This window comes from Phocoena sinus, chromosome 4, assembly GCF_008692025.1.
Source record: "Phocoena sinus isolate mPhoSin1 chromosome 4, mPhoSin1.pri, whole genome shotgun sequence".
Taxonomy (NCBI): domain Eukaryota; kingdom Metazoa; phylum Chordata; class Mammalia; order Artiodactyla; family Phocoenidae; genus Phocoena; species Phocoena sinus.
The window spans coordinates 141,759,370-141,780,752 of record NC_045766.1 but is presented as its reverse complement, the minus strand read 5'-3'; the positions used below and the strand labels follow the sequence as shown (position 1 = coordinate 141,780,752).

Genomic DNA, 21,383 nt, shown 5'->3' with positions numbered 1-21,383 from the left:
CAGGGATCAAACATAGATCCAATCGTAAAGTGGCTCCACATCTGGACAAGCAGTGGCTACTTCCCCCACCCCCCAATCCTCTCCTTTCAAGGGGAAGTCACTGCATCCCCTTGAACAATTCCCATGCATTTCAGCTGTCCTGCTCACTGCCTTCACTCTATAAACACTGGCATAAAAAGTCTGTGCGACAAGATTTTAGACACCTGGAAAATATTTTGGTCGGCTGGTTGACGACAAACCCAAAATACTCATCAAATATTGACTGTTGGCTAAGAGTTGTGGTCCATTCGGGATGCATTTGTCTATAAAAGGCACCTTTATTGAGGCCGGGCAATGTTAGCTTGGTCCTTTTGGTATGCAGCCTTCTACCTGGATCTCTGCGGGCCAGCCCAAATACCTGTTCTTCGCATTATCTGAGTGGTTGATCTGTGCAAAGGAAAGAAAAAGATTTAATTTATCCATTCATCTAATCAACAAATGGTTAGCGAGCCAGCTGTGAGCAAAGTCATAAAAAGAGAATCACTTCCTAGGATGGGATTTGTTACAACCTACTCAGGGTACATGATTTCCTCTCAATGTGACTCAATATTTGAAGCAACTTGATTCAACAGGTGGAAAACTTTCTGCAATGGTATACGTGTCCTTTAATCCGCGTGCCCAGTAGAGTAGCCACTAGCCACATTTGGCTACCGAATACTTGAAATGTGCCTAGCACAACTGATGAACTGAATTTTAAATTCTCTTTAACTTGAATCAATTTAAGTGTAACCTGCAAATCTGGCGAGTAGCTGCCATATGGGAGGCACAACTCTCAAGTCTGGTTTTCAGTTCTCCGGGAGAAGGACTGTATATTTTTTTCAGGGTAATCGGAGTGTTCCTTGCTCAGAAGGAACACTTGTTCCTTGTTCAGATTGATTTGACTTTAAGGCTTTCCATCTTCAATCCTTTCACAGACAGTGGAGCACCTTAAACTCATGCTTCAAAAGAATATGCATTCTAAACTTTGCAATTCTAGTTCTCTCTCTCTTTTTAATATAACAGCTTTGCTGAGACAGAATTCACCTCCTATAAAATTCACCCATTTAAAGTGTACAATTCAATGGCTTTTAGTATATTCACCGAGGCATGCAGCCATCACCACACTCAATTTTAGAGTGGGAACAAGGAACAAGAATGCACAAACCCGTTCGAATCTACTCACCATCCTCCACAGCCTTTAGACAGCCCCTGATCTATTTTCTGTCTCTGGTCAGAAATCTAGAAATTTTATATAAATGGAATCATACAGTATGTGTCCTTTTGTGCCTGGTTTTCCTCACTTAGTGTGTTTTCAAGGTGCGCCCATGTCATAGCCTATATCAGTACTCCATTTCTGTATGTGCCTTAATGATATTCCAGTGTGTGGCTATACCGTATTTTATTTATACATTTTAAAATCTATTAATCAGGCATTTGGGTTGTTTCTGCTTTTTTGCTGTTATGAATAATAGCACATTCTCGTACAGGTTTTTGTGTGACCGTATGTTTTTCATTCTCTTGGCTATGTATCTATGAGTGGAATTGCTAGGACATATGGTAACTGGTTTTCAGGAAGGGATGTTTAGCAACCACTCACCTTTTCTCTCTGAATTCCTGCAGGAAGTTCAAAGCCTTTTGCTCCAAGAAATACCCAGCTCGACCTGAACCGAATGTTCCTGATCTCTTTACTTCCCAGGGCCTCTATGGCCTTCTTAGCGTCCTCCTTCAGTCTGCGGGGCAAAGGGGGAAGCATGTGAATGTCTCACCTGCAGACTCGGGTATGTGGTGCTAGGGCACAGTCTGTCCTAGGACAGGTTTCTAAAGCAGCGCCTGCCCTCCTGGGGTGCAGGGCAGGAGGGAAACACACATGCTGGCTGAGTGTGTCACATCTCTAGTTACACATAAGGCCACATCCAGGACTCTTTTAGACTCAGTTTGGTGCCCAGAGTTTTAATTCTCAATTCGGAAAAGCCCTGTGCCTTGGGGTTCAGTCATCCTCATCCCAGCCAGCATAGTTTTCGGTCCTTGCTGCCCTCCTGTTTACTGACCACAAATAAAGAGGACAGAAGTTGCTGAAAGATGAAAACAAGTGTCAAAACTGTCCCTTTCGTATTCAGAAAAGTCAGTATCAAAAATGAAAAAAAAAAACAAAACCTAAAGAATCCTACCGTTGTAGAAAGGTACAATTCAGGGCAAAGTAAAGGGAGGTGGGCAGAAAGGAAAAGAAAAGGTAAGTTCAGATTTTCCTAAATGGGTTAAATCTGAGTCTTTCAAAGCACATGTCAAAGAACTTCCATCTGGGAAGATGCTCTTTGAAGAATAAGATCTGAATTCAAACAAATTTGGGAAATGCCATGTTCAGTAGCCCCATCTCGGAAATTCACGATGCCTATGAGCACTCCGGGGTTTTCAGAAGTTAGGCAGTGAAGACGCACACGTTTGCTCAGGAGAGCACGCTTGGAGAAACACTCACCAGGTCATTTTCTCCCTAGTGAAAGCATCGTGTATGTGTGCGTGCGTGTGTGCGTGCGTGTGTGCGTGCGTGTGTATAAGTCCCACCCTGGGTTTAGCTCTTTGGCCAAGGGTTAGCTTTGCTATTTTATTTATGGTCAGTGGTGGCTTTGCCTTGCTACCTGGAAATATTCCTTAGTTTCTAGGATTTATGTGCCGCACCAGCTTGTTGTTTCTCTAGAAATGCAGTCTGTTCCTCATGGTTTCCCATTCCTTTTCCTTGAAGAAGCATCCTTCTCCTTGGACCTCTGTCCTCTCCTAAATGATGTACTGAGGAACACTGACAGCCTTGATGCTCTGCCCGCCCCCCCCACACGCTGGCTTCCCTGACTCTCGCCCCTGCTGTGACAAGTCTGCACTCACCTGCTGCTACCATCATCGTGGGTCACCATGAAGAGCAGGGAGTTCGGGGGAGCGCTCTGAATAAAATTCGTCATCGGTCCAGAGTTATCTGCCGGGTCAATGCAAATCAGTCTTAGGACCTTCTCTGTCAGCTGAGACTCTGGCCCTAGAGGCTGTGCTTCTGCTCTCAGCTTCTGTGCCCCGGGCTCTGAATCCTCTGATTCTAGAACTGTCTCTCGACCACGCAAATGATGCTTTAGCGCTTTCGTAGTAAACGGCCTGTGGGTTCCACGGCGGGGCGATGTGAGGCAAGCAGCATGATCGCATCATAAAGATTCTAGTGATCAGCTCTGAAACCAACCGGCAGCGACTTTGGCAACACAGGCGGGCTCTTCTTTGCAATTAATAAGAAAGCACCGGACCTGGGCATGACCCTCTAAGAGCCGAGTGGCTCCAGGACACTGAGGAGAAATACGAGACGTAACAGACCACACCGGGATGGGTAAGTCCTTGCTAAGAGACCCCTCTATTTCTTACAGGGAGGAAATAAAGGCTCAGCTCAAACCCTGTTATTTACCACTGGGGCTTGTATTTGTAGTCATGATTAACGGCATCGTTCCCGAGTGCATCCGGGCACTTCTAATTGCTCCCCTCCATTATCTTTATAAAGATTTGTTTTAGGTAATTCTCAGTGTTAAATAAAAACAACTTCAGTCAAGATCCAGAGTCCAGAATGGAGGGACAGTTGGAGGAGGATGGACACCCTGGGCTCCAGGAATGCGTGCACCACGCCCAGCGCCGTGAACACAGCAGTAATTATGATGACATTCAGGGCTGGAGGCTGATCACATTATTCTACATGTTTGGTTTAAAAAAAGAAAGAGATGTTTTCTCTTTCCCATTATCCGAGGAAGGGGCAGAAGGAAAAGATCCAGGACAAGTGTGATCAAAGAAAAGACATTTTCTAGATAATGCCTTCAAATTTTAATACATGAACTCAGAGACCACGAGGGTTTATGTAAGACAGTTCTAGAAAAAATTTGCTTCCGGCAAATTTTTTGGGAGACAAAATAAGAATGTTTGATGTTTTTGGTTGTGTTTTTTTAATCCTAATTTGTGTGTATAATTAATTTTAAGAGGAAAAGGGTTTCCTTACCTCCTTCGTACATATCAAAATACTGTGTTGCTAATACTTTCCCAGTCACATCTGGAAATGAGAGAAACAGTTTTTAAAAGAAGGTACATGGGGACTCAGGGCACATTCTGAAAACAGCGTGTTCCTTCTCTGTCTCTTTCCAGGAAGCATGACTGCCATGGTCCCACCTGAAGGAAAGGACCGCCTTCCCTGAAGGGGGCCCCAGTGATTCGGCTCAGGAAGGCAGGGCTCACACCGGCTGCCCAGAGCATCCCTCCCGCCTGCTTCCAGTGATTCACGCCCACGTTCTTTCCCAGTGCACCTGCCTCTTCCCAAAAACACCAGGGCCCCCACTCAGCCCTTTCTGCTGCCCCCCGTAGCTTTTCCTGCAGATCAGGCACATTTTCCTCAGGTTCCTGCAGCTCTCTGTCACCGGACTATGTGCTCACCTTGCTCATAGGGACAGACGCCAAGGGAAACCCTTCCTCTAAACCTGTTACAGTTCTTACTGTCAGGGGCCCCGATGGCAATAGTGACAGATTTTTTTTTTTTTTTCCAGGCCTAAGAGGAGGGCAGGCTGTGCTTCCCCTGAGGCCCTTTTATCAGACAAAGGTAGGAACTGGTGTCACCTTCTGCTGGGTCACCAGGAATCCGAGCAAACGTGAAGCCCAACTCCAGGGTGTCTGTACCCCCTGGTCTGCTGATCTGGTTTTAGCCCTGAATTCAGCAGGTCCTTCTTTGTTTTTTTAAAATCAGTTTATATTTGATTTCAGTTTTTTGGTAGAACTACAAATCTCTAAAGTGAGGCATTGTAAAAAATAGTTAAATATATACTCTTAAAACGCATTAAAATATAAACCTAGACTAGATCGTGTGCAAAAACCATAAAGAAACCCGAGGTACCACTGAATATCCAATCACAGAGCTTTTAGAGGAGTTTTAAAGAAAACACTTAATAACTTACAGTTGACAATGGCAATATTTATTCCTCTTGCTACATTCCCAGTCTTTTCTCCTATGAGCCTGAAATGCAGACAAGCATCTGTCAAAGAACTCCTTTCTCACCAAGCAGTGAGTAGCCCTCCCTGCTCTGTAAGATCCTCTCTTGGCAAAATCACTGTCCATCCTTGGTCACTTACCATTCCCTTGTAGATATGCACTGGCCTTGACCCAGCTCCCTGGAAAGTCACCCCTACACTCGCTCCACACACATCTGTCCCCACACATCTCTACAGTCTGAGTCCCTCAGGGAACCTGGAAACTGCATTTAGTCCTATAATTTATACAAATGGCCAGGGAGAGGAACACCAGTGTTTGTTTAGCACAGGCTCTTTGCAAACGTTCTCTCACTGAATCCTCAACCTCCTCATGGGCGGGCATTCATTTTCCCGCTTTATAAATATGGAGTACAACAACCAGTAGAATGGATTAGGAGCCAGAAAGTCTGGAGACATACACACACACACAAAACCTGGTTACTTTCATAGTCTGATGAAGCTTACTAGACCATGAACGAGGAGATGAGAAGTGGGATGAGAAAGGAGATGGCAAAGTAAAGAGATACTGAAGATGTATACTTGCTGGGTTTCGACAGTTGATGGGATGCGAAGAACACAAGAGAAGGGTTGACAAACATGAAGGACACATTCAAACTGGCTGGCTGGAAAAAAAATGAGGTACAAGAGGTGGATGAATAAGAGATGGGTCTGACCCAACTCTGGTATCAGCTTCCATGCGTCCTCTCCCCATCAGTGCTCTGACGGAGGTTTTGCGGACACCTGGAGATGCTTCTATCCAACCACAAAATGTAACCCTGATTATCTCCTTAAATAAATCCCTTACACTACTTCACTTAAGTTTTACTTTTAAATTGGAGAATATGAAATGCCAGTTTCAAGGGGATTGTGTCCTAAAGCCAGGAAGAAGACTGACCTTCCTGGAAATGTGAAATATTACTGAAGATCTTTGTGTGTGTGTGTGTGTGTGTGTGTGTGTGTGTGTGTGTGTGTGTGTGTGCATCTGTATGAGTGCATGCATCCTCTGTCAAGTTTTAAAATCAATGATACATTATCTTCATAAGAAGTCAAAGGCATGCAGATTAGAAAAGAAGTGTTATGACTGCCGTTTTTTTTTTTTTTTTTTGTAGATGACATGATCACCTATGTAGAAAATCCAGTGGAGTCTACAACAAAGCTACTAGAACTAATAAGTGAGCTTAGGAAGGTTGCAGGATACAAGATCATTATATAAAAGTCAATTGCATTTCTACATACTAGCCACTAATGATGGGAAATTGAAATTTTAAACTTAATTTTTTTAACTTTTAAATTAAAAAATATATACAATAGCATAAAAGTATGAAATATTTAGTGATAAATATGGGAAAAGTATCTGCAGATGCATATACTGAATACTACAGACCATCACTGAGACAAATTAGATTTAAATAAATTGAGGTGAGTAAAAGACTCAACATTGCTAAGATGTCAATTCTCCCCAAATTATCTAGAGATCTAATGCAATCTCAAAAAGAAAAAAAAGAAAAAAGCCAGTAGGCTTTTGTGTAGGCATTTATAAGCTGATTCAAAAATTCATATGGAAATAGAATCTAGAATAGTCAAAATAATTTTGAAAAAGAAGAACAAGATTGAAGAAATTATATTATTGAAAAACAACCCAATTAAAAATGAACAGATTTGAATAGGCACTTAACAAAGTAAGATATACATACAGCAAATAAACACATGAAAAGAGGCTCAACATCATTAGTTATTAGAGAAATGCAAATTAAGATCACAGTCAGATACTGCTGCATACCTATTAGAATGTCTACAGTTAGAAAGACTGACCATACCAAGCGCTGGTGAATATAGTGGCAGATTAACTGAAACTCTCATGCACTGATAGGAATGTAAAATGGTACAGCCACTTTGCTTTAGATATTTTACCCCACTTTCTTCTTGCTTGCGTGGTTTCTGAAGAAAAGCCTGATGTAATTCCTACCCTGTTCTTTTATAAGTAAAGTGTTTTTTTGTTTCATTTTATTTTGTTGTTGTTGTTGGTTTTGCCTCTGGCTACTTTCAAGATTTCCTCTTTGTCTTTAATCTTCTCTAGTTTGAATACAATTTACTTAGGTGTACATTTTGGGGTATTTATCCTGCTTGGTTTTCTCTGAGCTTCCTGGGTCTGTGGTTTGGTGTCTGTGGATAATTTTGAAAAGTTCTCAGCAACATTGCTTCAAATATTTCTGTTTCTTTCTCTCTTCTTTTTTCTGGTATTCTTATTACATGTATTATACCTTTCGTAGTTGTCCCACAGTTCTTGGATATTCTGTTCTTTTTTATTTTTCAGGTTTTTAATTATTTTTTTTCTTCCTTTTTTCTCAGTTTGGGAGGTATTATTGCCATAGCCTTAAGGTCAATGATTCTTTCCTTGGTTGTGTCCAATCTACTAATAAGCCCATAAAAGGGGTTCTTCATTTCTGTCATGGTGTTTTTAATTTCCACCATTTCTTTTTCATTCTTCCTTAGGGTGTCCATCTGTCTGCTTACATTACTCATTTGTTCTTGTATTCTGTCCACTTTTTCTATTGCAGCTCTTAGCATATTAATCATAGCTGTTTTATATTCCTGGTATGCTAATTCCAAAATTTCTGCCATATTTGGGCGAGGTCCTGATGCTTTCCCTGTCTCTTCAAACTGTGGTTTTTTACTTTTCGTATGTCTTGTTATTTTTTGTTGAAAGCCAGACATGGTATGCTTGGTAAATAGGTCTTTAGTGTGAATGTTATGTTCATCTGGCAGGGAGTTAGGCTCTGTTTACTATTTGCTGTAGCTGTAGGTGTCAGAGGCTAACATTTCTCCTCTCTTTCTTGGGTATCCCTATAGACTCTTTTACATTGGGTTTGAGACTTTCAGTTTTTTTTCAGCTGTAATCCCTTGTTATTTTACAGGAGCCCTATTATGTGGTAGTAAGACGTCAGGAATGAGGAAGTGTTCCATAGGCCTGTGATCAGGCCTCAGTCTTTTAGTGAGCCTGTGCCCCTGAGCTGTGGCCTTCACAAGTGGCTTTTCTTTTTTCTTTCACTCCTTAGGGGAGACAGGAAGGCCAGAGGGGCCTGGAGTTGGGTATTTCCCTCCCCCAGGTTGGCTAGTCTTTGGTAAAACCTTCATTGGTTAGACTCTGGTAAAACAGTTTCCCTCGAAGACAAGCCTGCTAAGAAGAACAGAGCACTGGGGACGTATTTCAAAATGGCTACTTTCCCATTCCCAGTGCCAGAAGCATGAGGGGATTTTTCTTCAGTCTTCCCTCTGAAAGCCTGGTAGGGCTCCTGGAGGAGAAACTCAGGAAGGTGTGGGAGCTCCTCCAAGGCTTGGCCTCCAGGAGTTAATCTCTCAAACTCATCCAAGCTCAGTCTCCAGCAATTAGTCACTTACCCTTTAAGGGTTCCTACCGGATGCTAGATCCAGCTGAGCTCCCTGCTCCAGGTAATCTGTGATTTGATGAATCTGCCTGTCTCTTCAGTTTTCAGGGTGGTGGTTTTCCCTGTGACCTCAATTCTCTTGTATGTATGCATTTTTAATATACAGCATAATTTGGGGTTTATGTGCTGTGATTCAATCTAAGAATTGCCTCCTTTTAATTGGCATTTTTACAGGCCACTTAATATACGTGAGATATATTTGTTCTTTATGATAACTTCATAATTGGGTTGTTTTCTGTTTTTGCTGCTTGTCAAATTTTTAAATTTTGCTTTCACTATATGGTGTGTATTTTCTTTGCTTTGTTAAAGGTCAGGTATTAACTACAGCATAAGCATATTTTAAAATGCCATCTAAAAAATGAAAAGACAAAATATGGAGAGCAGTTTTATAACGCAAAAGGGCTAACTACCTTAATACATAAAGAATCTTATAAATCAATTAAAAAAGCCCAGGGATAGGAATAAAAATGGGCAGGAGATATAAACAGTTCACAGAAAATACATACAGCCATCCCTCCGTATCTGCAGGACATTGGCTGCAGGACCTGCCACGGATACCAAAATCCACGGGTGCTCAATAAGTTCCATAGCCGGCCCTCTGTATCTGTGAGAGCTGCATGAGTGGACTCAGCCTACCATGGATCATAAACATAGTATGTGATCCATGGTTGGTTGAATCCGCAGATGTGGAGCCCACGGGTAGGGAGGGCCGACTGTACAGCCATTCTTTGCATGAAAAGACCCTGGATTCACTCACAGCAAGAGCAATAAAACACTAATCTGAGACTAACTTTCTTCTCTCAGAATGGCAAAACTCAAAATATTAGTCAACATGCCTTGCTGGACAGACTGTGAGGGAACAGTCATTCTCATTGTGTTAATCTGAGTCCTCTGAAAAGCAGATACCAAAACAGGGTTAAATGCGCTAGAATTTTCATTAGGGGAAATACCTACGAGAGAAGGTGAGAGGGGTGGGGTTAAGCAGGGCGAGTTGTCAGACCCCAACTCAAGCCTGACCCTAAGGGGAGGAAAGGGAAAAAGCTGGGGTGGGCATGTCCTAGGCGGCCAGGCAGTCTCAGGAGACTTCGGCAAGGCCAATGGGCATCTTGGAACGCAAGCTGGGCTTCAGCTGAGCCTGTGTGGCCCAGGAATGGGGCTGCCTGGTATCTCAAGGTTCTGATAAGGATTCTCTCCTTGACCAAACTCTACTCAGGCCCCCCGAGCTCTTTTTAAACTAGGCCTGACTTTTGGACTTCCGCTCCTCTCTGCATTGTCCAATTTTAGCAAGAATTCTGCTAAGTCAGTTTAACCAGAAAGCCCCACCTTTGATATGTGATCACCATCCATATTAAATCAGTTTCTTAATCCTCCTCCACCCTCCAGGTCCCGCCTTCAGCAAGACTCTTGTTAACCTGTTTAGCCAGAATCTCCTCAACCCTGATGTTTCCTCTTAGTAATTTTCTATCCACAATCTCCACCCTGTTCCTTGGCTGTAAATGCTTGCCCGTGATATGTCTGGAGTTGAATCCAATCTCTCTCCCCTACAAGACCCCACAAGAGTGGTCCCTACGCTTACTGCCATCACCCCCTTGAATAAAGTCGGCCTGATCATTTGCACGAAGTGTCATGAATATTTTTTTCTGTAACAGGTCTCAGTCACTGGCTAGGAGCAGCCAGCGGAAGCCGGGCCTCCAGCAAACCTACTATGGATTTTAGAATGCAGCAACTGGAACTCTTGGCCAATGAACTACCTGCCCCTAGAAACCTGAGAAGTGCATTCTCACGGTCACCACACTCAAACATTGCCGGAGTGAGAGTCACTTAATTCCAGGCAAAGACTTCAAAATTCAAAGTGGGAGCTATTTATAATTGAGAAATCTATCCTCAGCCAAACTCCCAGTTAATCGTTGGTGGGAATGAATACATTTTAAACATGAAGAATCTTTAAAAATATTACCTCCCCTTGTACCCTTTTCTCAGGATGTTATTGGAAGATGTGCTCCAGCAAAACAAGGGTGGAAACTAAGAAAGTGGAAGGTACTGTATCCAGGAAACAGGGACTCCAGTTACAGAGAGGGAGGCAAAGGTCATCCCCAGGATGGTGGTGGGGAGGGGTCCCCGAATGACAGCCGCACGGTAGCTGCAGGGTAACCTGGCTGATTGGAGAGGGACAGAAGCTTCAGAGGTGAAGTTGGTAAGTATCTGATGTGAGAGATTTATTTAACCAGAGGAAAGTTTAGGGATTAAACTGATGTAACTTAATGGAAAACCAAGCGAGCCAACAGTACACGAAACGTAATTATTGTACACAACATGCTTCAGTCATGAAGAACTTCTGTTTAGTCCTGTTAGAAAAAAAACAGACTGGAGGGACTTCCCTGGTGGTGCAGTGGTTAAGACTCCATGCTCCCAATGCAGGGGGCCCGGGTTCGATCCGTGGTCAGGGAACTAGATCCCACATGCATGCCGCAACTAAGAGTTCGCATGCCACAACTAAGGAGCCCACAGCTAAGATCCGGTGCAACCAAATTAATTAAGTAAGTACCTAAGTAGTAAAAAAAAACAAACTGGAGGCCACAGTTTGAATATATCCCTAGATGGACCCTCACAGTCACACAACCCAAACTTAAAACTGCCCTGACGTCCCCCAAATGCTGACTCTGACCTTAAACGAAACCTAAGCTTTCTTTATGTCAGCATGACCTTGCAGTGATGAACAAGTCAGCTCATGCAATGCAATGGCACATAAGTTTCTAGTAACAAGCCACACTAGAAAACACTGCACTTATTCAAACTTTATAAGCTGAACCGTGGCCATGGAGCGCGATGCCACCTAACCGCCTTCCATTTGGAAATCTTGTTTGCCAGGAGTTGGGTTCTCCCTTGGTAAAATATTCCTATCAAGTAAACTCTCTGAGTTTTATTTTCACAGTCATAATCATGTAAATGATGAAGTTTGCTCAAACCGTGATGACAGTATAGTAACTTAATCAGGACAATGGTAAGGGAAGAGGACAGGAATTGGGTGATGGTGGAAAAGAGCTGAGCTCCCGAGGGGCAGGGCAGCTGATAACGCCGAAAACCGGAAACAAGGAAGTTGTAATGTAAACCCACTGTTTAGAGGTATGGGTGTGAGTGAGTAGGGGGACTCTACTGACAGATGGAGGGTGCTGTCCCTGGGGGAGGTACGTTTGCAGGCACCTAGGACATGCTGGTTGTAGGGATGAAGCAAATGGCAAAAAACCTCTTATCTTTCTACATAAACCTGATATATATATATATATATATATTTTTTTTTTTTTTTTTAAGGCCACACAGTGTGGTCTGTGGGATATCAGTTCCCCGACCAGGGCTCAAACCCAGGCCCTCGGCAGTGAAAGCGCAGAGTCCTGACCACTGGACCGCCAGGGAATTCCCAAACCTGTATATTTTATTTGTAAAACAACGAGATCTCTGCAACCCATCCTTTCTGTTCCAGGGACTTGTTACAAGAAAACACAACACTAAAGGCACAGCAAGGGTCTTGGCATCTGGCCTCATTGATTCCTGTTCCTTTTAATTTGCTTTTGCTTGTGCTTATCCTGCTTTATTCTGCACTGAATTCTGAAAAACATCTAGAATACTGTTTGAAGCAGGCAAGCTACCTTTGGTTCTACACATTCATAGAGAGGGTTAGTTGTTCCTTTAGACTATTGGATTCAAGTTGGTCCATGCAGCAGACCCTGCATTTGTCCAGGTGGAATCCTGGCTCTGTCACTAACAGCTGTGTGATGAGGGGCAAGTGACTGAACCTCTCTGTGACTCAGTTGCCTTGTCTGTATCATGGGAATAATAATGGTACCTACCTCAGACAGAGTTCTATGAAGTTAAAGTATAAGTGAGTTGGTTTGTACCAGGTAAGATGCAGTAGCTCCTATGCATGGTCGGGAGAAGGTGTCAGGCACTGTGGAGCAGGGCAAATCCCGGGCTCTGGGATCTGAGCTTGAATAATCCTCTTCTGGCGATGTGATTCTGGATGAGTGATCCCCTCCCACTGTCCCCACCCCTCCCAGGTCTTCCCGCCTCTTCCTTGCCAAGGGATCCTGCTCAGTTTTCAATCTACCTCAATGACAATCCCATTCATCAGGGCATCACCTCTGAAATCACACACACACACACACACACACACACACACACACACACACACACACAGAGTTACCATACAGCATTTACCATGGACATTTGCAAACTCTGTTTGTTCTCTCCAACTATACCACTGGTTCTTAATGGGGTGGGGGGTAGGATTTTGCCACCTAGGGGACGTGTGACAATGTCTGGGACCTGTGTGGTTGTCACAGCCGGTGGGGAGGATGGGTGTTCTCTGGCATCTAGTGGGTGGAGGCCAGGGGTGCTGCTAACCCTGAAATGCTCAGGGCAGCCCCTACCATGCAGGGTGTCCATGGGGTTGAGGCGGAGAACCCTGAACTGTGACGTCAGCTTCTTGGGCACGGTCCCTCAGCTGAGTGCCTCACCCTCTGGAGTTCATCGGTGGATGAATGTTTATCAACAAACTGTCCGGCAGAGCAAAGGGGACCTTAGAGACCGATGGACCTGCAGAGCGAAGGGGCTATTTCTACCCAACTCCCAAATATTGAATGAGGGGATATGCCAGGACTGTGTAAGGTGTACGAAGCTTAATCCGACCCCCTCTCTGAGCGCGCTGCCTGCTCCTTGGGAGAACAAGGTACGTGCAGAGACCAAGGGACTGAGAGTGGAGGGGTGGAAATGCAGCAAGTGCTGAGTGCTGTGGGCAACAGCTAACCAACAAAAAAAGGGAAAGTGTGCCTGGTTTGGGGGAAATGGGATAATTGGGGATGACTTCCTACTCAGGGTTAGGAACAGACCACATTTTCTCTCATTTGTAATAATTACTTAATCGCCCAAACCATCCTTAAGCTTGGTGCTGTGGGTTGCACTGTGTTCCCTTGAAGTTCAAATGGTGAAGTCCTAACCCCTAGAACCTCAGAATGTAACCTTATTTGGATATAGACCTTTAAAGAGATGACTGAGTTAAAATGAGGTCTTTAGAGTGACCCTAATCCAAAATGACTGGTGTCCCTTTTAAAAGGGGAAAATTGGATCAAGACACACACACAGAGGGATGGCGCTGTGAAGACACAGGGCAAAGTCGGCATCTACAAGCCAAGGAGGGAGAATGGGACAGACTCTCCCTTGCAGCCTCAGAAGGAACCAGCCCTGCCCACACCTTGATCTTGATTTCTGGCCTCCAGAACTGAGAGAGAATGAATGTCTGTTGTTTAAACTGCCCTGTCTGTGTACTTTGTTACAGCAGCCCTAGCCATGGAATACACTGGGCTAGGACACTTCCAAGTGTCAGGGTTTATTGGGCTGTCAAGGGTAAGGCAGTGGCACAGAAGCTGAACCGAGCTACCGGGGGGATAGGGGCTGCAGAGAGAGACGACACTGGCTTTAACACATGAGGGTGAGGATCAAAACCCAAATGCAAGGACAGCCGTACCCGCTGAGTTTTGATGTTTCCCTGACTTTGAAGGGCTAGAGTACAAAATATGTACTGAGGTTTTTGCTAACTGCTGTCAAATGAAAGTTCAACATGGGACACATAAAACCAATCTACGGGTCCCACCTCCCCACCCTCGGCACAGCATGCATTCTCAGTTCCCCTGGATGCCCCCAGCCTCTGCCTGAGGTCAAGAAGATGCCTTTCTCTCCTGGGGCAGACTTGCTGCTTGGTCAGCCTCAGAGAAGGGAAAGAACCAAGGGGGAGAGCTAGGTTTTCTTTTCCCGCTGTGGTACTTACACCTCATCCTCAAAGCAGATCTTGGCATACTTGTCCCTGCCACCCCCACTGAGCAACCGGTAGGCGTACGTGTTTGGGGGACACGGGGTCCAGTGGTCACATTTTTGCCTTTTCGGGGCTGGGGCTGTAACAAAAAGGAATATAACAGTTAGCATCATGCAGTATTGATCAGGTGAACCCACTGCTTGACTGTGAACGGCAGCTGTTCTTTCCCAAGACTTCACACCAGCAAGTTCCAGTAGCAGTGGGGGAAAACCAGGAAGACACAAAATTAATTTAACCTGCTTTTGTCTTCAAATAGCAAATATGCCAAAGAGAGGGGATGTTGAGTAGGCGGAACAATTTCAGAAGGGTTGGGAATCACTCTTGATCGTCATGACTGCCATTCTGGGATTGCAAGGCATAGTCTTTTGTATTCCAATTAAAGAAAGATTAGTTGGGTCTAAGAGTGCTGATGAACCAAGAAGTAGCCTATGGAGCATCTATCCAGCTTCTGCATTTACATTCCTGAAACACACACACACCCCTGACCACCACTCTAGCGATGGCTGACGCTTCTCCTTTCCCTTGAGCTTGAGATGCTGAGCTTTTCTGCCTGGGCTGCTATCTCAGTGCTGGCAGGCCCTGGAGATGTCATGCCCAGTGACAGGGGTCAGCACTTGGGGAGGACTGAGGTCAGCTGGCACTGGGTACCCTCTGTATCTCCCACTGCTGGGTGCCTCATTGCCATCACTACCACTCATGTCTCCCCCCTTTCACAGGTGTGGCTGTCCACTGTCACCCACAGAACCCACTGTCCTGCACTGGGTTCAATTTAAATCCCGAGTCTCTAGAAAAAAAAAATCAGAAAGTGCTCTCACTCCCCCAGTTTGACTGGGGACGTGCTGTTTTATGGATCGCTGCACTCCTCTGTTTTAGCACATCTGGCTAGAAGCACAGCCAGCAGATTGGCTGGAAGGCGCTGTTGGGGGGAATCAGGACACAGATAGTGCTGTGATGGCTGAGTGTTCTGGGGGTTGAGCTGGACCAGGACTCAACTGCTTGGTGAACACAGGGATGCAGATGCGCACACAGTCCTGGTGCCCAAGAGGACACAGAGTTCTGGGGCCTGTGCACCCCAACATCGTGCTTACTCTGCTCTTCACATCTTCCTCCCCTTTACCTACCTCATCCCCATCACTAACCAAAGCCCCAACCCACCCTGCGCTGCCCAGCTTGCCCTGATTTATTTTCTTTTCCTTAGCCCTCATCACTGCCTAATATCCTGCAATTTCCTTTTTTTTTTTTTTTTTTTTTTTTTTTTTTTTTTTTTTTTTTTTTTTTTTTTTTTTTTTTTTTATGCTGTACGCGGGCCTCTCACTGTTGTGGCTTCTCCCGTTGCGGAGCACAGGCTCCGGACGCGCAGGCTCAGCGGCCATGGCTCACGGGCCCAGCCGCTCCGCGGCATGTGGGATCCTCCCCGACCGGGGCACGAACCCGCGTCCCCTGCATCGGCAGGCGGACTCGCAACCACTGCGCCACCAGGGAAGGCCCATGCAATTTCCTTTTTAAAAGCTTCTCCATAAGGACAGGGATGTTGTCTATTTATTTTCACTTTATAACCCCAGCACCAAGTCTGTGTGCAGCGCAAGCAGCTGCTCCATCAATGTTGTTGAACAAAAGTGTAACCGAGCAGGACGCTATGGGGCCTTCCTGAGAGAGATCCCCCACTGCCACCACAGAGTCCTCTGCCTGCCTCTTGTTGGTAGAAAAGCTGTAGTCTCCTAGGGCTCCCCTGAGCCACAAAAGCCTGGTTCAAGAATTAATGATTGCCAAGTCCAGGAAGTGCAGAGAGTCCTGTACAGGAAAAATCCAAGGAGAAACACACCAAGACACATATTAATCAAACTATCAAAAATTAAATACAAACAAAAAATATTAAAGCAACAAGGGAAAAACAACAAATAACATACAAGGGAATCCCATAAGGTTAACAGCTGATCTTTCAGCAGAAAACTCTGCAAGCCAGAAGGGAGTCACAGGACATATTTAAAGTGATGAAAAGGCAGAACCTACAACCAAGATTATTCTACCCAGCAAGGATCTCATTCAGATTCGACAGAGACATTAAAACCTTTACAGACAAGCAAAAGCTAAGAGAATTCAGCACCACCAAACCAGCTTTACAACAAATGCTAAAGGAACTTCTCCAGGCAGGAAATACAAGAGAAGGAAAAGACCTTCAACAACAAGCCCCCCAAAATTAAGAAAATGGTAATAGGAACATACATATCGATAACTACCTTAATGTAAATGGATGAAATGCTCCAACCAAAAGACACAGACTGGCTGAATGGATACAAAAACAAGACCCATATATATACTGTCTACAAGAGACCCACTTCAGGCCTAGGGACACATACAGGCTGAAAGTGAGGGGATGGAAAAAGATATTCCATGCAAATGGAAATCAAAAGAAGGCTGGAGTAGCAATTCTCATATCAGACAAAATACACTTTAAAATAAAGACTATTACAAGAGACAAAGAAGGACACTACATAATGGTCGAGGGATCAGTCCAAGAAGAAGATATAACAATTGTAAATATTTATACACCCAACAAAGGAGCACCTCAATACATAAGGCAAATGCTAACAGCCGTAAAAGGGGAAATCAACAGTAACACAAACATAGTAGGGGACTTTAACACCCCACTTTCACCAATGGACAGATCATCGAAAATGAAAATAAATAAGGAAACACAAGCTTTAAATGATACATGAAAACAAGATGGACTTAATTGATATTTATAGGACATTCCATCCAAAACCAACAGAAAACACTTTCTTCTCAAGTGCTCATGGAACATTCTCCAGCATAGAGCATATCTTGGGTCACAAATCAAGCCTTGGTAAATTTAAGAAAGCTGAAATTGTATCAAGTATCTTCTCCAACAACAACGCTATGAGACTGGATATCAGTTAAAGGAAAAAAATCTGCAAAAAATACAAACACATGGAGACTAATCAATATACTACTAAATAACCAAGAGATCACTGAAGAAATCAAAGAGGAAAGAAAAAATACCTAGAAACAAATGACAATGAGAACACGATGACCCAAAACCTATGGGATGGAGCAGAAGCTGTTCTAAGAGGGAAGTTTAGAGCAATACAATCCTACTTCAAGAAACATCTCAACTAAAAATCCTAACCTTACACTCAAAGCAATTAGAGAAAGAAGAACAAAAAACCCCCAAAGTTAGCAGAAGGAAAGAAATCATAAAGATCAGATCAGAAATAAATGAAAAATAAATGAAGAAAACAATAGCAAAGACCAATAAAACTAAAAGCTGGTTCTTTGAGAAGATAAACAAAATTGATAAACCATTAGCCAGACTCATCAAGAAAAAAAGGGAGACGACTCAGATAAATAGAATTAGAAATGAAAAAGGAGCAGTAACAAGTGACACTGCACAAATACAAAGGATCATGAGAGATTACTACAAGCAACTATACGCCAATAAAATGGACAACCTGGAAGAAATGGACAAATCCTTAGAAAAGCACAACCTTCCAAGGCTGAACAAGGAAGCAATAGAAAATATAAACAGACCAATCACAAGCACTGAAATTGAGACTGTGATTAAAAATCTTCCAACAAACAAAAGCCCAGGACCAGATGGCTTTACAGGCGAATTCTATCAAACATTTAGAGAAGAGCTAACACCTATTATTCTCAAACTCTTCCAAAATACAGCAGAGGCAGGAACACTCCCAAACTCATTCTACGAGACCATCATCACCCCGATACCAAAACCAGACAAAGATGTCACCAATAAAGAAAACTACAGGCCAATATCACTGATGAACATAGATGCAAAAATCCTCAACAAAATACTAGCAAACAGAATCCAACAGCACATTAAAAGGATCATACACTATGATCAAGTGGGTTTTATCCCAGGAATGCAATGATTCTTCAATATACGCAAATCAATCAATGTGATAAACCATATTAACGAACTGAAGGATAAAAAACACATGATAATCTCAATAGATGCAGAAAAGCTTTTGACAAAATTCAACACCCATTTATGATAAAAAAGAAATCCCTCCAGAAAGTAGGCATAGCAGGAACTTACCTCAACATAATAAAGGCCATATATGACAAACCCACAGTCAACATTGTTCTCAGTGGTGAAAAACTGAAACCATTTCCTCTAAGATCAGGGAAAAGACAAGGTTACCCACTCTCACTACTATTATTCAACATAGTTTTGGAAGTTTTAGTCACAGCAATCAGAGAAGAAAAAGAAGTAAAAGGAATCCAAATTGGAAAAGAAGAAGTAAAGCTGTCACTGTTTGAGGATGACATGGTACTATACATAGAGAATCCTAAAGATCCTACCAGAAAACCACTAGAGTTAATCAATGAATTTGGTAAAGCAGCAGGATACAAAACTAATGCACAGAAATCTCTTGCATTCCTATACACTAATGATGAAAAATCTGAAAGTGAAATAAGGAAACACTCTCATTTACCTCTGCAACAAAAGAATAAAATACCTAGGAATAAACCTACCTAAGGAGACAAAAGACCTGTATGCAGAAAATTGTAAGACACTGAAGAAAGAAATTAAAGATGATACAAACAGGTGTTAAGATATACCATTTCCTGGATTGAAGAATCAACATTGTGAAAATGGCTATACTACCCAAAACAATCTACAGATTCAATGCAATCCCTATCAAATTACGAGTGGCATTTTTTACAGAACTAGAACAAAAAAAATCTTAAAATTTGTATGGAGACACAAAAGACCCCATATAACCAAAGCAGTCTTGAGGGAAAGAAACGGAGCTGGAGGAATCAGACTCCCTGACTTCAGACTATACTACAAAGCTACAGTAATCAAGACAGTATGGTACTGGCACAGAAATAGAAATATAGATCAATGGAACAGGATAGAAAGCCCAGAGATAAACCCATGCACATATGGTCACCTTATTTTTGATAAAGGAGCCAAGAATATATAATGCAGAAAAGACTGACTCTTCAGTAAGTGGTGCTGGGAAAACTGGACAGCTACATGTAAAAGAAAGAAATTAGAACAGTCCCTAACACCATACACAAAAATAAACTCAAAATGCATTAAAGACCTAAATGTAAAGCCAGACACAATCAAACTCTTAGAGGAAAACATAGGCAGAACACTTATGACATACGTCAGTGCAAGATCCTTTTGGACCCACCTCCTAGAGAAATGGAAATAAAAACAAAAATAAACAAATGGGACCTAATGAAACTTAAAAGCTTTTGCACAGCAAAGGAAACCATAAATAAGACAAAAAGACAACCCTCAGAATGGGAGATAATATTTGCAAATGAAGCAACTGACAAAGGATTAATCCCCCAAATATACAAGCAGCTCATGCAGCTCAATATCAAAAAGCAAACAACCCAATCCAAAAATTGGCAGAAGACCTAAATAGACATTCTCCAAAGAAGATATAGAGATTGCCAACAAACACATGAAAGGATGCTCAACATCACTAATCATTGGAGAAATGCAAATCAGTACTACAATGAGGTACCACCTCACACCCGTCAGAATGGCCATCATCAAAAAATCTACAAAAAATAAATGCTGGAGAGGGTGTGGAGAAAAGGGAACACTCTTGCACTGTTGGTGGGGATGTAAGTTGATACAGCCATTATGGAGAACAGTATGGAGGTTCCTTAAAAAACTAAAAATAGAAGTACCATATGACCCAGCAATCCCACTACTGGGCATATACCCTGAAAAAACCATAATTCAAAAAGAGTCGTGTACCACAATGTTCATTGCAGCTCTATTTACAATAGCCAGGACATGGAAGCAACCTAAGTGTCCATCGACAGATGACTGGATAAAGAAGATGTGGCACATATATACAATGGAATATTACTCAGCCATAAAAGAAGTAAAACTGAGTTATTTGTAGTGAGGTGGATGGACTTAGAGTCTGTCATACAGAGTGAAGTAAGTCAGAAAGAGAAAAACAAATACCATATGCTCACACATATATATGGAATCTAAAAAAATAAATGGTTCTGAAGAACCTAGGGGCAGGACAGGAATAAAGATGCAGATGTAGAGAATGGATTTGAGGACATGGGGATGGGGGAGGGTAAGCTGGGACGAAGTGAGAGAGTGGCATGGACATATATACACTACCAAATGTAAAATAGATAGGTAGTGGGAAGCAGCCACATAGCACAGGGAGATCAACTCAGTGCTTTGTGACCACCTAGAGGGGTGGGATAGGGAGGGTGCGAGATGAAAGAGGGAGGAGATATGGGGATATATGTATACGTATAGCTGATTCACTTTGTTATAAAGCAGAAACTAACACATCATTGTAAAGCAATTATACTCAATAAAGATGTTTAAAAAAGAGAAAGAAAACAGAGCTACCCTATGGTGGAGGGGTGGGTGTGTGTGGGTAAGTTAGAGTTTGGGATTAACATATACATTCTACTATATATAAAATAAACAAGAAGGATTTACTGTACAGCATGGGGAAATACATTCAATATCTTATAATAAGCTGTAATGGAAAAGAATCTGAAAAAGAATATATATATAACTGAATCACTGTGCTGTACAGCAGAAACTGACACAACATTGTAAATAAACTATACTTCATTTAAAGAAAAAAAAAATTTTTTAAAGTTAAAAAGAATTAATGATTGAAAGGATGTGAACATGTAGTGACCAAAACAGCAGTTGCGTCAGTAGAACTGGTAACAATTTAAAAGGTAAATCAGCCATATGGCAATCACAGAATTTTTAGTTCCTCTCTGAAGGACATGGATAACAGTATCTGAAAAATATCCCTGAGTTGTTTTTCAGGTGCTAAAACCATCACCAAGTGGAAGAAGTTAACTACTCGATGACCATGAGCACGTAGCCTCCAGAATTACTGCTGCCTGAGGATTGGTAAATGTGACCCTGCCCCTTACCTCACCATCAACCAATCAGAGAACTCTGCCCAAGCTGATCACATACTCCAAGACTCACTCTCTCCTTACCTTGCCTTTAAAAGTGCTTC

The 21,383-nt window shown here is 42.8% G+C and overlaps 1 protein-coding gene across 1 annotated transcript in view; it reads right to left on the bottom strand.

Moving 5' to 3' along the window:
- Positions 1-304: 304 nt before the first annotated feature.
- Positions 305-21,383, bottom strand: part of FAM3B (FAM3 metabolism regulating signaling molecule B) — a 35,119-nt gene continuing 14,040 nt past the window's right edge. Inside the window, exons 3-8 of the mRNA XM_032631363.1 lie at positions 14,308-14,431; positions 4,971-5,029; positions 4,028-4,078; positions 2,893-2,980; positions 1,616-1,748; positions 305-426 (exon numbers count right to left, since the gene is read on the bottom strand). Coding sequence (XP_032487254.1) covers positions 337-426; positions 1,616-1,748; positions 2,893-2,980; positions 4,028-4,078; positions 4,971-5,029; positions 14,308-14,431 — 545 coding nt within the window. The 3' untranslated portion in view covers positions 305-336. The remainder of the gene's footprint in view (positions 427-1,615; positions 1,749-2,892; positions 2,981-4,027; positions 4,079-4,970; positions 5,030-14,307; positions 14,432-21,383) is intronic.